Source organism: Manis pentadactyla, chromosome 12, assembly GCF_030020395.1.
Source record: "Manis pentadactyla isolate mManPen7 chromosome 12, mManPen7.hap1, whole genome shotgun sequence".
Lineage (NCBI taxonomy): Eukaryota > Metazoa > Chordata > Mammalia > Pholidota > Manidae > Manis > Manis pentadactyla.
Window position 1 is genome coordinate 16,655,900 of NC_080030.1, and position 15,418 is coordinate 16,671,317.

The 15,418-nt window shown below is 41.6% G+C and overlaps 1 protein-coding gene and 1 pseudogene across 1 annotated transcript; one reads left to right on the plus strand and one right to left on the minus strand.

The window, feature by feature from the left end:
• Positions 1–142: 142 nt before the first annotated feature.
• Positions 143–1,077, minus strand: LOC118920879 (olfactory receptor 7G2-like; annotated as a pseudogene).
• Positions 1,078–9,706: 8,629 nt separating this feature from the next.
• On the plus strand, positions 9,707–10,540 carry LOC118921314 (olfactory receptor 7G2-like). The gene has a single exon (XM_057490109.1). The coding sequence runs from the start codon at positions 9,707–9,709 to the stop codon at positions 10,538–10,540; it is 834 nt and encodes a 277-aa protein (XP_057346092.1).
• The last annotated feature ends 4,878 nt before the right edge of the window (positions 10,541–15,418 follow it).

The window sequence follows — 15,418 nt, forward strand, 5'->3', positions numbered from 1 at the left end:
GTTTCAATCCCAATTTTTCAGGCTCTCAGCATTAGGTTTTCCTAGTCATTTTGACAGAATCTTAGTAGTTGAAAAGTTAAGTGCTTTGAAACCCCAGAATGTCTCTCATTCGAGACCTGACTCAAGTAAGATGACAAATTCACTAAAGAAGAGGCATCCTCCTGATGAGTTTCCTAAAGGCCCCCTTCAGGTCACTGTTCCTCAGGCTGTAGATGAAGGGGTTCAGCATTTGTGGGACCACAGTGTACATCACTGAAGCCACTGCAGTCTTCCTGGAAGAGTCAGTAATGGCAGAACTAATGTACACCCCAATACCTGTCTCATAGAACAAGGAGAAAACTGAGAGGTGAGACCCACAGGTGGAAAAGGCTTTATACTTTCCCCCTGTTTTTGACATTCGCAAAATAGAAGAGACAATTTGAGCATAAGAAAAAATGATCCCAAAGATAGTTACACCCCAATTAGGCCAACCACAAAAAATATCAGGAAGTTATTGATGAAGGTATCAGAGCAGCTCAGCTTGATGACCTGAGCAAGTTCACAGAAGAAGTGGGGGATTTCCCGGTCCCTGCAGAAGGACAGCCGCAGCACCATCAGACTGTGGAGCAGGGCATCCCCAGCACTAAAGAGCAGAGAGAGCAGAATGAGCAGAACACAGAGCTGGGGGGTCATGACGACCATGTACATCAGGGGGTTACAGATGGCCACGTAGTGGTCATAGGCCATTGCTGCAAGGAGACAGTTTTCAAAACCAATAAAGAACAGGACAAAGCAGACCTGGGCGATGCAGCCAGTGTAATTTATGTGCTGATTCTGCGCTTGGATGTTCACCAGCACCTTGGGGACGGTGGTGGTGGTTAAACCGATGTCAGCCAGGGACAGGCTGGAGAGCAGGAAGTACATGGGGGTGTGGAGGTGGGCGTCAGAACTGATGGCCAGGATGATGAGCAGGTTCCCCAGGACGGTGACGAGGTACACGGACAGGAGCAGCCCAAAGAGGAGGGGCTGTAGCTCTGGATCCTCTGTCAATGCCAGGAGGAGGAATTCCGAACCATCTGTGTGATTTCTGGGTTCCATGTTGATGAAGAATCTACAGAAATATTGGTAATCAATGAAATAAAATGAATGGTTTATGGACAGGCAGTCGCTCCACGTGGGAACTTTTTAGAGATGCCAGTACTTGGGTCCCGCTCCATCTTACTGATGATGCTTCCCAGGGCTGGTGCCCAGCAACCTATTTAAACAAGCCCCCCAGGTGATGCTGATATGCACTGATGGCTGGGAACTGCTGTTCTAGAAACATGCTCATCCATACCATGGACCCCAGGGACTCCTGGAACCATTTCGTCCTCTTGTATCTCCCTCCATTCTTCTTCTCTCCCTTCTCTCTCTCTTCCCCTCTACCCTCCTCTCACTTAAGCAGCACAAAATTGTATTGACACTGACTGTCTGACACACTGTGGCCAGTCCTGGGTGTGGAATAAAGATTACATGGCTTTATTCCCTCAGAATATTCCACACCTTCAATCAGAAATATAAGAGTGAAATTACAAAATCGGTCTCATCTTGAGGAACTTGATAACTTAATGTAAGAGATGACATATAATTGAAAAAACCAGCTGATAGGGAAGGATGAAATGCATAGGATTCTGAAAGACTGATACAGATAGTGATAATTTGTCCTGGGAAGAAGAAGCACCAGAGCCTGGCATCTAACAGGCATGTCCTGGTCACTCAAGATCTACCAACTCCTGAGGATACAAGTTGCCATCAGAGGACCACTTTATCTGGTTTAATTTATAGACTCAGGGACTGAATTTAATCCAGGCCCCTGCGCTTGCTGTGTGGATGGGGAAAACTCTTTAGCTGTTGAGAAAGAAGCCCGGTGTTCTTCTTTGGATTTTGAGAACTCCTAATGATAAGGAGTCTTGGTCAAGGAAGGAAATATCATTCACGTGTCACTTACAAAAGTCAATGAAAATGAGTTTTATGCTAAATAAACTGGATACATGATCAATACAGGCAATGAAAACCTACAATAGATTCAATTGTTTGCTAAAATGTCTACAGCATGCAAACATTTTAAATATGTTTTACATTGGCATGTTTCTTCTTGTGACAGATAATTCAAGCAGTAAAAATTACAGAGATTAGCAGTGAAGTACTGTACACCCTCAGCCAACATTAGCCAATTCACACTGTTTCCCATTCTTCTTAGAGGTATTTTCATTGCATTAAATAGGAGGTACAGGAAATCCCCATGTCAGGTTTGTACAATTTGTGTTCCTTTCCTTCCCAGCGTGAAACACTGTCCTTACTTGATATCGATCATCTTCTGCACTTTTTCTTATATTAGGTAGTATTCTTGCAACCTAATGCATTGGTCCTGGTTTTCTAAGAGGCACACACACACAGAGTCATGCCCTGTACACGTTTAAAATTGGTTTTCCTAATTGACAGATGTTTGGCTCTCCTACTTGATGCTGGCATGCTCAATTTGCCTCATTCATTTTAGCTACCATGGAGCATTCTACACAATACCTCACAATTCAGCTCTGCATTTCCCAGCTGCGAGGTGTTATAATTCTTAACTTTGACGTATACATAAATTAGTGCTCACCAGTCAATATTATCAAATTCACGTACATTATCATCCACTTCTAGGTATTGCCATTGGAATAAATAATAGGAACAGTTCAATTTTATATATTTCTGTAGAGAGCATTTAGTTATGTATATAATTATTGCACCACTATGTTGTACATCTGAAACAGTATTATACATCAACTATCTTTGAATTAAACAAATATTTATATAAACACAATCTGAAAGCCTGCCTGGGGAACAGCATCACATTGTTGCTGCCCCTGTGGAGGGAGTCAGGGAATGAAGGGGAAGTTGAAAGTGTCTTTTCTGTATTTCTATTATTTTGTTGATTAAAATAGGCATGAAGTTGATATAACAGAACGGCAGTGTTTGTTAGCTCTAGAAAGGGGTCGATGGTAGCATTTCTAATTGATTATGCTCCTCAAAACATTTGCTCCTTTTATATAGAGGGGCAAGTAGGCAAAGGAAGCAGCCTGCTCTGTGGTCTGGGTCTGCTCTCCTCCTGTGCAGTCCTCACAACTAGGCAGCCAGTGTGACTCCCAAGCTTTTCTGTAGGTGGACGTTTGTGGCTTCAGGTGAAACTGACTTAACACCTCTGTCCTCCACCAGCACCAAGTTGCAGGTAAAGGCCAGAGAATTTGTAGCTGGCATCATGTTTGTGAATGGGAGGATTTATTCCCAACAGAAAAGTGGTTCCTCCCACTGCATAGACAGAGGGGAAGCCAAGCAGTGTGGGAGCTGGGCATTGTTGCAAAGCTGCAAGCAGACATTTCAAGGTCATGACATTGAGACAGGGGTCCTGTGCAGACTCACAGTTGGCCACCTAAGGCAGGGGCATGCCTTGCAACTCGCGGGAATGTGTGTGTCCTAAATGCCTCCCTCAGATCACAGCATTGTCTAGGGAATGTTGGGTTACCTGGCTGGCATCACTGCAGGATGGTCGATGCTCACCGTGTTCCCTGGATACTGAATGATAGAGACACAAGTTCTGCTCTGAGAAGGAGAGAGGGACCCTGTGAAGCCCTGGGTTTCTGTGCAAAAGGGACCATGGCAGGGAGGTGGGTCAGCTGTTGCTCCTGACTGGGTAGGGCTGTTGAGTGAGGTGGTCACAGAACCACTATTTGTAGTCTCTGCATCCCCAGAGGCTCAATATCCTAAGCTCCTCATTAGACAAATTTTATTATTTGGGTTGCAGGGCAGTGCAAACCCTTAAAGACCAAGACCCTAGAAGGCAGACAATTAGGATGGCTGCCTCCCTACCCCACAAGGCCAGGGGTTCACCATCCTTTTCTCTCTCCCCAATGCCCACACCTTGCATGTGTGGAGACACTGTCCTCTAATTGGATCCCATCTTCATATTTTCAGTATAAGCAATGTCATCTCATCTAATTAGTGACATCAGGAAATCTGTTTTTATCTGTGTGAAATCAGAGTTTATATTTTCTATAAAAAATACTTTTGTAAATTCAGCTAAGTAATGGTAAAGTGCAAACACTCTGAGATGTTTCTTTCAAGATCCCATGAATGTTTCCAGAATCTTAATCTTCATCCTGTCTCTTTCATACTGCAGGATATGATCTATACATTTTTTGACATTTCTAACTATGGTCAATGTAGAAAGACTGAAGAATTTTAAAATTCCTCTTCCAGTTTCAATGGCAATCTGTTCAGTGTATATTTTCCTTTCACATAGGGTATCATGAGTTGAAGTCAGGGCACTTCATTTTTAATAAGGTTATGAGAAATTACAGTATCACAGCCAAAGTGCTAATATGCTCCTTCATCCATAAAATCAGTGGAATTATGAGATTTCAACCATATCCTATAAGATGGTACCACATGTTCAATCCTTACAAATTTTTCATCATTGCTGAATATTGTTAATTTATAATATTATAATTATTTCTAGTTATATACTATAAACAACATAATTATAACTTATGATTCATATTGAAAACATTCATTCATTGACTAATTTATTTTTACCACATGTTAACTTTCTATATGAGCTTAGTGCTTTCAACCACCAGACTTCTTGCTATAGTGTTTGAAACCAACATGAGATAAGATGGCATTTGATTGGCACCCTTTCATTTCAACACATTAAATCAATGGAAAATATCAAAAGACACAGCCAGTCGCATTCAGAAAAGAGACAAATACTTCCATGTACTACCAAGTATGTCACACAGAGTGAGTGGGCTAAATCTAAAGGTCCTGTAGATTTACCTCCAGATGGAAGAGGTTAACTTCTTTTTTGGGATGAGCATCCCAGAAGTTTTGTCTTACAACAGAAAGGTGCTGAAGTGAAAGCAAAGATGGAGCCTCAATATTTGAGGAATATGGGTGAACACACATGTTGTGGACACTGCATGTGCTCCCGAATGTAGACTTGGAACAGTTAAAGGTTCAGAAAAGGCCCAGGGAAGAGCCGGAACAAGTTACCTGCTATCTAGGTAACTGGATTCGTGATATTCCCAGAACCTCCAAGCAGCAGGAGACAGTCAACTGAATTTGGGACCCAAGAACTGATTGGAGATTGGCAGCCAGTGAGGGCACCTGTGAATCTGTGAGATGAGAAAGAGGGAGTCCATAGATGGTAGGAGAGGGCAGGAAAATCTTTCCCATCCAGAGTCTACCACTCAGAATTTAAATTGGTAGAGAAGGAACACTGAAACACAGTAGCACTGAAATGTAGATATAGCACAACAGGAGGTCACCAGGGTTGACACAGAATGAGTGGTGGGGACAAGAGCATAGAGGCATTGTTAGGCCACTGATTCAAAAGCCGACCAAGGGCAGGGCAGCCCAGGGATGATGGGACCTGAGAAATCCCATCACAAGGATGTCTATCTGTCTGTGTATGACTGCATTGTCAGCAAGCATGATGGAGCCTGGCAACAGTGTGCTCTCAATATGTGTCAGATGAATGAAGATATAAATTGTTAAGTAAATACATGTAACAGAACTGGGGAATCACTATGTTATGTACTTGAAGCCAATATAATAGTGTATATCAACTATACTTCAAGAAAGAATATATCAGCAACAGAAAATCACAATGATGAAGGTGGGGAAGTTGGGCCAGAATCCTCACTGAACTTAAACCACCTGATGCTGTAACTGGCCTGTTGCTGGGCTGAAGCTTCCACACCTTTAGTCAATAAGCTATCATTGCACTACATGGAGAGCTCGGCCCAGTGCTGCGGGCAGAGGCAGAGATGCTGGGGCTCGACCTACCGTTGGGAGAACAAGCCGGGTAATAAACATTTTCACTCCAAAGAATTTTTTGCAGTTAATTTCTTTGGTCACACTGAATTCATAGCGAGCTGGCCTGGGGATGAAACCCACTGGCAAGACAATGAGTAAGAAAATAAAAGACCTCTCTGTGTAGGTCACAATCATTACTGATCACAGCGAAGGGCTCAGACACTGCTGAGTAAAATAGAACAGATATTAAGGCACAAGAAATATTTGATTAAGGTAGAAGAAACATTTGAGGACTTTCAAATGAAATACCCCTAGTTGTTCTAATTTTACTCTATCTTAGCTGAGTTTATAAATATATTATTTATTCCCAACCCATAAAGTCTGTCTTCACACTTAATATTGCCTTCAGCCTTCCGTATGTCAGTGAGATCGAGATGCCTTTGCTGGTACTTAAAAACAGGTTCCAGGATTCACTAGCAAAGGAGTGTGTATACCTACATGCAGTTTATGTTATATGGAGGTGGGTCCTGGCCAGGTGAGAGGGTGAATGGTGGACACCTGGCCTCAAAGGTTTGGGGATCAGCCATAAGGAGTTCCTGTCTCGGGTTGTCTTTGTCAGGATTTGCAGAGCCCAGGGATCAGAATGACACAAAAAATATTTGTCTAATGAGCAGCTTTGGATATAGGACCCCCAGGGATGTAGACACTGTGAGGAGTCAGCCCGTGACAACCTCCAGGAGCAGCGCTTACCTAGTCAGGGGGTGCACACCTGTGCTCCGTGCTTGGCTGACCTTTCCTGCCCGGGAGCCTCCTGCCTCACTTGGTGTCTCTGCCCTTCCTGAGGACAGATTTTCGGTCTCCAATATCCAGGTGACATATCAGAGATCGTTCCACACTGATGCCAGCAGGTAACTTAGATGCTCTGGTGAGGAGGCCAGGTGTTTTCCTGCACCTGCATCTAAGGGAAGCAGTGAGGAGGGGACAGGCAGGACATCATCAGAACCAAGCACCCCATGGTCCCCAGCCCGTCTTCTCCTCCACAGGTTCGCATGTGCATTTGCATAATAAATAGACAGCTAGTTCTGTTTGTTGGTCTCCGATTTTCTCTAAAAAAAAGGAAGAACCTGTTTTCCTCCTGAGCAGAGGACTTTCTGACACTTCTGAAACATTCTGATTGTTATAAAATTTTCTGACATTCAGTTGGATTCTGGTGTGGTCATGGGAAGGGGTTCACTCAGGTTTTCGTTTCCTGGTTCTTGTTATACCACTTCCCAGAAGAGTTCTTTTATTACTCCTATTGTTGGGCTTGAGGATACAGGGGAGAGAGCAGAGACACAAAGACTCAGCCGGCTGCCTTCCTAGTATACCTGCTTCTCTTTATTAATAATCACCAATAATTTTATATTGGAACACCAGAGATAGTATAATACATTGTTTAGAATATGACCACCACCCATTCAATCCAGAATAGGTGAATGCACACGTTCTGCTGAATCATCTTCAGATCTTTTCATAAAGTAACAAAATTTTGTGCTTTAGGGAGGTCCATCTACCATATCCCCATATACTTTGTCTCCCTTCCCAGAGACCATCTCAACTAGAATCTGCAGGTTCCCCCATGCATGGCTTTATACTGCACATGTCTTAATAAACATCTTTAGGAAAGAAGGCACTTATGGTAATACCTGTCACTTAGGGAATGGAGCAATAAAACATGGTGTAACAATGGACAGGGGTCCTCTCTGGTAGATAAAATTAATAAAGTGGATAAAACATATCAACTGTAAAGAAAAGATAGATTGCATGTGAATGCCTAGTGTACTATATGGTACTATTTACATAAAGTTTTCAAATGCACACCACTGCAATTTTTTCAAGCAGTAATACCAAGTATAGTAAAAATTAAGGGAAATGACATAGATGAAGCTCATTTAGTGCATCCTTGAGGTAGGAAAGTTATCAAGTTATGTCAAATAGAGAATGTAGGGGCTCACATGTATCTTCATTATTTATTGCAATAAAAACAACTAGAATGAAGACAGTGTAATGTATAAATTTAATTTGTTTCACTGCTGTGTACTTTGCCCTTCATTGTTATCTCTGTTTTATTTTTACTGAAGAATCCACAATGAAAACAACCTGCAAACCAATCACATGTTCATTTCAAATGAATAATGATATGCCTGATGCTCCTTCATACACTTTCTACATGACGGGATTTCCAAGCTGGAGTTTCTGCTCTAAATTTCTTCCCTGAAATCTGTAGTTAGCATGGTGGGGATTTTCTCTCTTTCCACCATTTTCCTCATCTTGCCCCGCCCCACTGCTTCCTTGTGAGGAACGAAACAGGCAGAGAGCCCAAAGTCATGCAGGAAAAATAACTCGCAGTACGAATTGTCATAATGAGGGTCGCATGAGCTTGCACACCATGCTAAATATATTCCTTTCTAATCCTGGTTGATATCCACCTGAAGTTTTATGAATACTCCCATTGTAGATATGTGGACATGAGAATTCCTAGGCAAGTGAGGATTTTGCACATTCACAAAGAAAGTGCTGGTCAGGATGGAATTCAGTGTTTGAGTCTCAGCAATCCACCCAATGAGAAAGGCTGTCACAGACATTTGCCTCTCTCCCCCGCAAGGAGAAGCACTTTTACGGGAAATATCCTGATGAGATTCCCAATTATTTGTAGATATTTTATATGTCTCTTATTTTGTAATTTTCTGTCTTTAAAAGAACAGGAATTGCTACTATTTCCATCTAGTTTGTAGAAGACCACACATTTCTTTCTCTCATTTAGCTCTTGCTTCTTTTTAACGTCACACTACCTAACACCTTGGGGAAGAAGTCCCCGTAGGATGACCCAGAAATTCTCATTTACACGTTCCCAGCTTCTATTAGAATTAATAACTAGTGCAGATAAATGTATCTCATGGAGGATCTAATGAGCTTCGAGTTGATGGCCACTGTTTTCTAATCTTTGACAGTGCAGATCATATACATGGATGGATGCTGCATCCTGTTGCACACCCTACTTCGTGGGTGCATGTGGACATAGCTTACTGAAGAGGGGAAAGTTTTGGGACATGGTTGAGGATGAAAAACTACAATTTTAAAGGGAACCTATGAAATATGAAGTGTTGGTTTAGAAATGCTGGTTCTGTATGATGCAGAGACATTCACAATGATCGACCAGGGTCAGGTCAGCAGTCAGACCATCTAAGATCGGCCTTAGTCTTTGATAAGCACTGAGCACCTCCCGTCCTTGATGTAAGCTCACTTTTCCTGCTTCCCCATGGATGAATGGAGTAGCAGTGTGGGCAGTCACATTTGGAATTTAACACGTCTTTCAGCTGATCCTGAGACACGCCAAAGTTTGGGCACCATGCTCTACAAGAGGTCTTGGAGAACATCACTCTCATCTCTGTTTCTTTGAAACAAGAATTGTTTCTGGAGGAAACGCCATGTCATCACTTACATTTTCTTCAGATTCAGCACTTGGCACAGGGTTTCAGACAAGGTTGGTGTTAAATGAAAACAAGGGACACTAAAGAAAATGGAGGGACAAGGAAGTGTGAGAGATGGGGATCAAAGGAGAAATTAGCAGAAGGAAGGATATGAATATTCACCTGGCTTCGCAGTAGACAGGGGATTTTTTTCTCTTTATTTAATATGGTTCTCCAACTTTAGCACGTATAAAACCATCGGGAGTGTTTGTTCAAGCTTAGATTCCCGGTCTTCACCCCAGAGTTTCTCACCATTAAGTCTCCAGTGGCACCAAGAACTGGCATTTATAACAACTTCCCTTCTGATGTTTCTCATGCGCATCTGGGAACCACTTAATTTCTTTCCTTTCTATCCCATTTTCCCCATCAGATTCAATTACATGGAACCCAGAAATCACACAGATGTTTCAGAATTCCTCCTCCTGGGATGGACTGAGGATCCAGAACTGCAGGCCCACATCTTCAGGCTGTTCCTGTCCATGTACCTGGTCACCATCCTGGGGAACCTGCTCATCATCCTGGCTGTCAGCTCTGACCCCCACCTCCACACCCCCATGTACTTCTTCCTCTCTAACTTATCCCTGGCTGACATCAGTTTAAGCACAACCATGATCCCCAAGATGCTGGTGAACATCCAAGCACAGAATCAGCACCTCAGTTACTCAGGCTGTATCACTCAGATTGGCATTGTGTTGTTTTTTGATGGATGTGAAAGTTGTCGCCTTGCAGCAATGGCCTATGACTGCTACATGGCCATCTGTCACCCCCTGAGGTACATGGTCATCATGAAGCACCGGCTCTGTGATCTGCTCATTCTGCTTTCCCTCCTCCTTAGCACTGGGGTGGCCCTGATCCTTAGTCTGATGGTGTCACGGCTGTCTTTCTGCAGGGACCTGGAAATTCCCCACTTTTTCTGTGAACTTCCTCAGGTCATCAAATTTGCCTGCTCTGATACCCTCGTTAATTATATCCTGATATATTTTGCAGCTGGCCTCTGTGCAGGTGTTCCTGTATCTGGAATAATTTTTTCTTATGCTCAAATTATCTCTTCTATTTTGAGATTTCCATCAGCAGAAGGGAAGCTTAAAGCTTTCTCCACCTGTGGGTCTCATCTGTGCATTGTTTCCTTCTTCTACGGGACAGTGTTTGGGGTGTATATTAGTTCTGTAGTTACTGACTCCTCCAGGAAGACAACAGTGGCTTCAGTGACGTAAATCGCGGTTCCTCAAATGATGAACCCCTTCATCTACAGCCTGAGGAGCAGGGACATGAAGGGGGCCTTGAGGAAACTCATCGGATGGATACCTACTCTCTGTGATTATGCCACTTACTCTGAAATCAGGTTTCTAGAAATCTAATTCTAGAAATAGGGAAACCGATAGAACCACGAGTGTGCCATCGTGCATGATTTATTCCATCACAAAATTTGTCTATAATAGTGAATGGCAAAGTACATTTTACTTGTGGTTGAAACCTGATTTTGCATTATATCTATCTCTATGATGCTTAGAGTTGATTTCTATTTTCTAAATTAAAGATCTTTGCTCAGGGTCTATGGAAGAAGAGCCTAAGGCAAAGATTTTGGTGTTTTTTTTTTCTTTGGCTCTCTCGTACAAGAAGGCACGTTGCTAAAAATATGTAGGACAGGGAAGGAACTGAAACAAGGTTGTAGTCAGAGTCAGACACTAGCGTCACCCTGAACCACGATGAGTCATCCAATTACACCTACAGGATTATAGTGGAGTAAGTGAGCTGACCTCTCACACACCTATTCAAAAATGATTAGACTGGTCGCTGGTAAACCTCCTCCTTATGAGGAATTAGTATCTACTGTACTCAGTTTCATTATCTATGAAATTTGATTCATTAGATTATCTTAGTGGTTTGAGATGATTGTGAGATATTTTAACTACATCAATAGAAGACCTTGAATTGTAATAAGCAAAAGGATGTGTACCTGTAATATGACCACACGAGAAAAGAGTTCTCTCTCCTTAGAAGGACGTCAGAGGTGGAGAGTGTCTAGAAACAGGGGAGAAGGGGGCCCTGTAGTCCTCCATGTGTTGTTTTTGTCTTTGGACTGGTTGAGCTCAACGGCACCAGGTGGTGGCGCCAAATGGAGAATTCATCCCAAAACATGATTCTGAAAACCAAACCAACTGTCATGCTTTGATTCAAATGTTTAGATAATTTTTGATAGAGTCAACTAGAAGATTTCTCTACAATGGGATTAAGTTGCGGTCCTCATCATATCCTGCTTGTCCACATCCTATTTCCAATAATTTATGAATTTTGTATGATAAATATTATTTACTTGGCAATATAGGCTTTGTAGAGGATGAGGTTCTCCCAGATTATCTGGGTGAGACTCTAAAAACAATCACTTATATCCTCATAAGGCAACAGGGGTGGAAATGAGCCAGAGAAAAGGAAGTGGTAATGTGACCATGGTGACATAAATTGGATTAATGAAGACTGTATTTGATTTCCAGGAATGATCATTTCCTTCTCATTTTACTGTGATAGAATTGACATGTAAAACTGTGTAAGATTAAGGTGTGCAATGTGTTGATTTGATACATTTATGTATTGCAAAATAATTCCCACCCCAAGCATTAGCAAAAACCTCTAAGTTGGGACATCACTGACATTTCTTGTTGAGGTGAGAACATTTCAGTTCTACTCCTTTAGCAATACTCAATAATCCAAAATACCAAAACCACAGCATGAGTCATTATAACCACCAGCTGCACGTGGGATCCTCATGAGCTAATCCTATAGGTGGAAGTGCGAGCTTTCTGATGAGCATTTCCTCCTGCTCTCTGATCCGTATTTCCTCCAGCTCCTTGGGAACAACCGTTCTACTGTTTCTTCGTGTTTGATTATTTACTTATGTTTACTTATTTAGTATTTATTGAAATATCGATGATATGCAATATTATCCTGGTTGCAGGTGTACAAATCAGCGATTCAGTTATTTGAGTTTGACTCTTGCTTGTCTATGAGTTAATGTTGTTTTGCTGCTCATGAAATGGTGTCATATCCAATCTTTGCCACAAATAACATCAACGAAACTTCCCTGCATGTTGTTCTTAGAATTTTAAGGATTCAAGTTGTCTTTAATCCATCTGAATATAATTTTTGTGAGGGATGTAAAGTGATCCAATTATTTCATTGCCTAAACTATTTATTGACAAGACTATTTTTCCCTCAACTATTTATTGACAAGACTTTTTCTCCACTGAGCAATCTCAGTGACCTTTACAAATATTAGTTGACCATGTATGTGTGGGTTTATTTGTGGGCTCTTGGTTCTGTTCCATCAGTGTTTGTGTCTGCTTTATGCTAGTACCCGCATGCTTTGATTACTCTAGCTTACCAATAGAGTTTGAGGTGAGGAAGAATAATGCTTCCTGCTTTGTCCTTTCTCAAGGTTGCTTTGACTGTTCAGAGTGTTTAACACTGTAATCATTTTTAAGTGCCCAGGTTAGTGGCATTAAGTACACTCACAATACTGTGTTTACCTCACCACCATCCATATATAGAATTCTTCATCTCCCAAAACTTAAATCAGTAGCTAATAAAAGTCCACCCTGGTGCTCTTGCCTCAAGATCTCGACAATCTCATTCTAATTTATGTGACTGAATTTGACTACCCTAGAACCTTATGCAAGTAGAATCAGACATTATATATCCCTTTGTGACATATTTTACTGAGCATACTGTCTATAAGGTTCATCCATGCTGTAGACTGTGTCAGAATTTCCCTCCTTTTGAGGTTGAATAAAGCCCCATTTTGTGCGTAGTGTATTTTACTTATCCATTCATTAGTTGATAAGCAATTGAGCTGCTTCTACCTTGTGGCCATTGCAGTTAATGCAGCCATGAAGATAGGTGTACAAATACCTCCTCAAGTCCCTCATTTCATTTAATTTGGGAATACATCTAGAAATGGAATTACTAAATCATGTGTAAATTCTACATTTAGTTTTCTGAGGAAATGCCATATTGTTTTCAACACAAGGTCATATAAAAATTAACATAGAATAATTAATTGATCAACATATGAATGTATTAAATCCATAAATGAAGAAAAGTTTGTAATAGTGAATAAAATGGAGTAACATGTACACTTAGAAATAAACGTTGAAATCTCATTCGTTCCACTGATACTATGCGTCAACCAGCAGACTAGCACTTTGTCCTTGACACTGCAATTTCTCATAGCTCTAATTTAAATGAAGTGTCATAATTTCAACACATGATCCCATAAAGTGGACAAAAAGTATCCTGAACCTATAGAGATGAAATACGGAAGGTGTTTAAAAAATTATAGATCAGAATCTGCAGTATGAAATAGAATGAAGATTTAGAATCAGGAAACATTCAGGGGATCTGAATGAAATATTGAGTGTTTGCATTTTACCATTACTTAGCTATACTTGGGAATGTACTTTTTTACACAAAATATAAACTATGTTTTCTCACTTAAATTTAGAATCAGTTCCCTGATCCCACTAATTGAATTAGATGTCATAGCTTCTACTGAAAACATGCAGACCGCGACCCAGTTAGAGAAGGACAGTGTGTACACACATAGAAGGTATTTGGAATGGGGAGAGAAAAATGGGTGGGAAGGACCCGGTCTTGCAGCATAGGGGAGCAGAATTCTGAATGCCTCCTTTCTAGAGTCTTAGTTTTTAAGGATTTGTACTGCCCGGAGACCCAAACAATAATAAAAGTTTGTCTAAAGAGGAGCTTTGGATATTGCATCCCTAGCGATGCAGAGACTGTAAATATTGTGTCTGTGACCACCTCACCTAACATCCCAGCCCAGTCAGGAAAAAAAAACTGAGCCAGTTCCTTGCCATAGTACCTATGCACAGAAACCTGGCCTTCACTGTGTCCCTCAGCCCTTCTCAGTGGCAGGCCTTCTGTCTCCATCATTCAGTACCCAGGGAACGTGTTGAGCACCATCCTGCTGTGATGTCACCCAGGTAAACCAACATCCCTAGACAGTGCCCTGCCTCAGGTGATCAACAGTCCCACAGGAGCCCTGCCACAATAGCGGAACCTTGATGTGTCCCCTTGCAGCTTTGCAACAATATGCCCCATGTTTCCACACTGCTGGCCTTGCCCCATGCAGTGTTAGGAACCATTCTTTCTGTTGGGATTAAATTCTCCTCTTCACGACCATGATGCCTATTACAAAATTCTCTGACATTTACTTACTTTTAAAATTTTTTTGGTATTATTAATATATGGTTACATTAGCAACATTGTGGTTGCTAGATTCCGTCCATTATCAAGTCCCCACCACATACCCCATTACAGTCACTGTCCATCAGTGTAGTGAGATGCTATGGAGTCACTACTTCTCTTCTCTGTCCTATACTGCCTTCCCTCTGCCCCCACCATTACATTACATGTGCTAATCATAATGCCCCTTATTCCCCTTTTCCCACCCTTTCCAACCACAACACACACACCATTCCCTTTGGCAAATGTTAATCCATTCTTGGGTACTGTGAGTCTGCTGCTATTTTGTTCCTTCAGTTTTTGCTTTGTTCTTATGCTCCACAGATGAGTGAAATCATTTGGTACTTGTCTTTCTCTGGCTTATTTCACTGAGCGTAATACCCTCTAGCTTCAACCACGTTGTTGCAAATTGTTGGATTTGTCTTCTTCTTATGGCTGAATAATATTCCATTGTGTATATGTACCACATCTTCTTTATCCATTCATCTACTGATGGACACTTAAGTTGCTTCCATTTCTTGGCTATTGTAAATAGTGCAGCGATAAATATAGGGGTGCATCTGTCTTTTTGAAACTGGACTGCTGCATTCTTAGGGTAAATTCCTAGGAGTGGAATTCCTGGGTCAATTGGTATTTCTATTTTGAGTTTTATAAGGAACCTCCATACTGCTTTCCACAATGGTTGAACTAATTTACATTCCCACCAGCAGTGTAGGAGGGTTCCCCTTTCTCCACATCCTTGCCAACATTTGTTGTTGTTTGTCTTCTGGATGTTGGCCATCCTAACTGGTGTGAGGTAATATCTCATTGTGCTTTCAATTTGCATTTCCCTT

Coding starts and splice junctions, on each gene's coding strand:
- LOC118921314 (XM_057490109.1), top strand. CDS start 9,707: ATGGAACCCAGAAATCACACAGATGTTTCAGAATTCCTCCTCCTGGGA.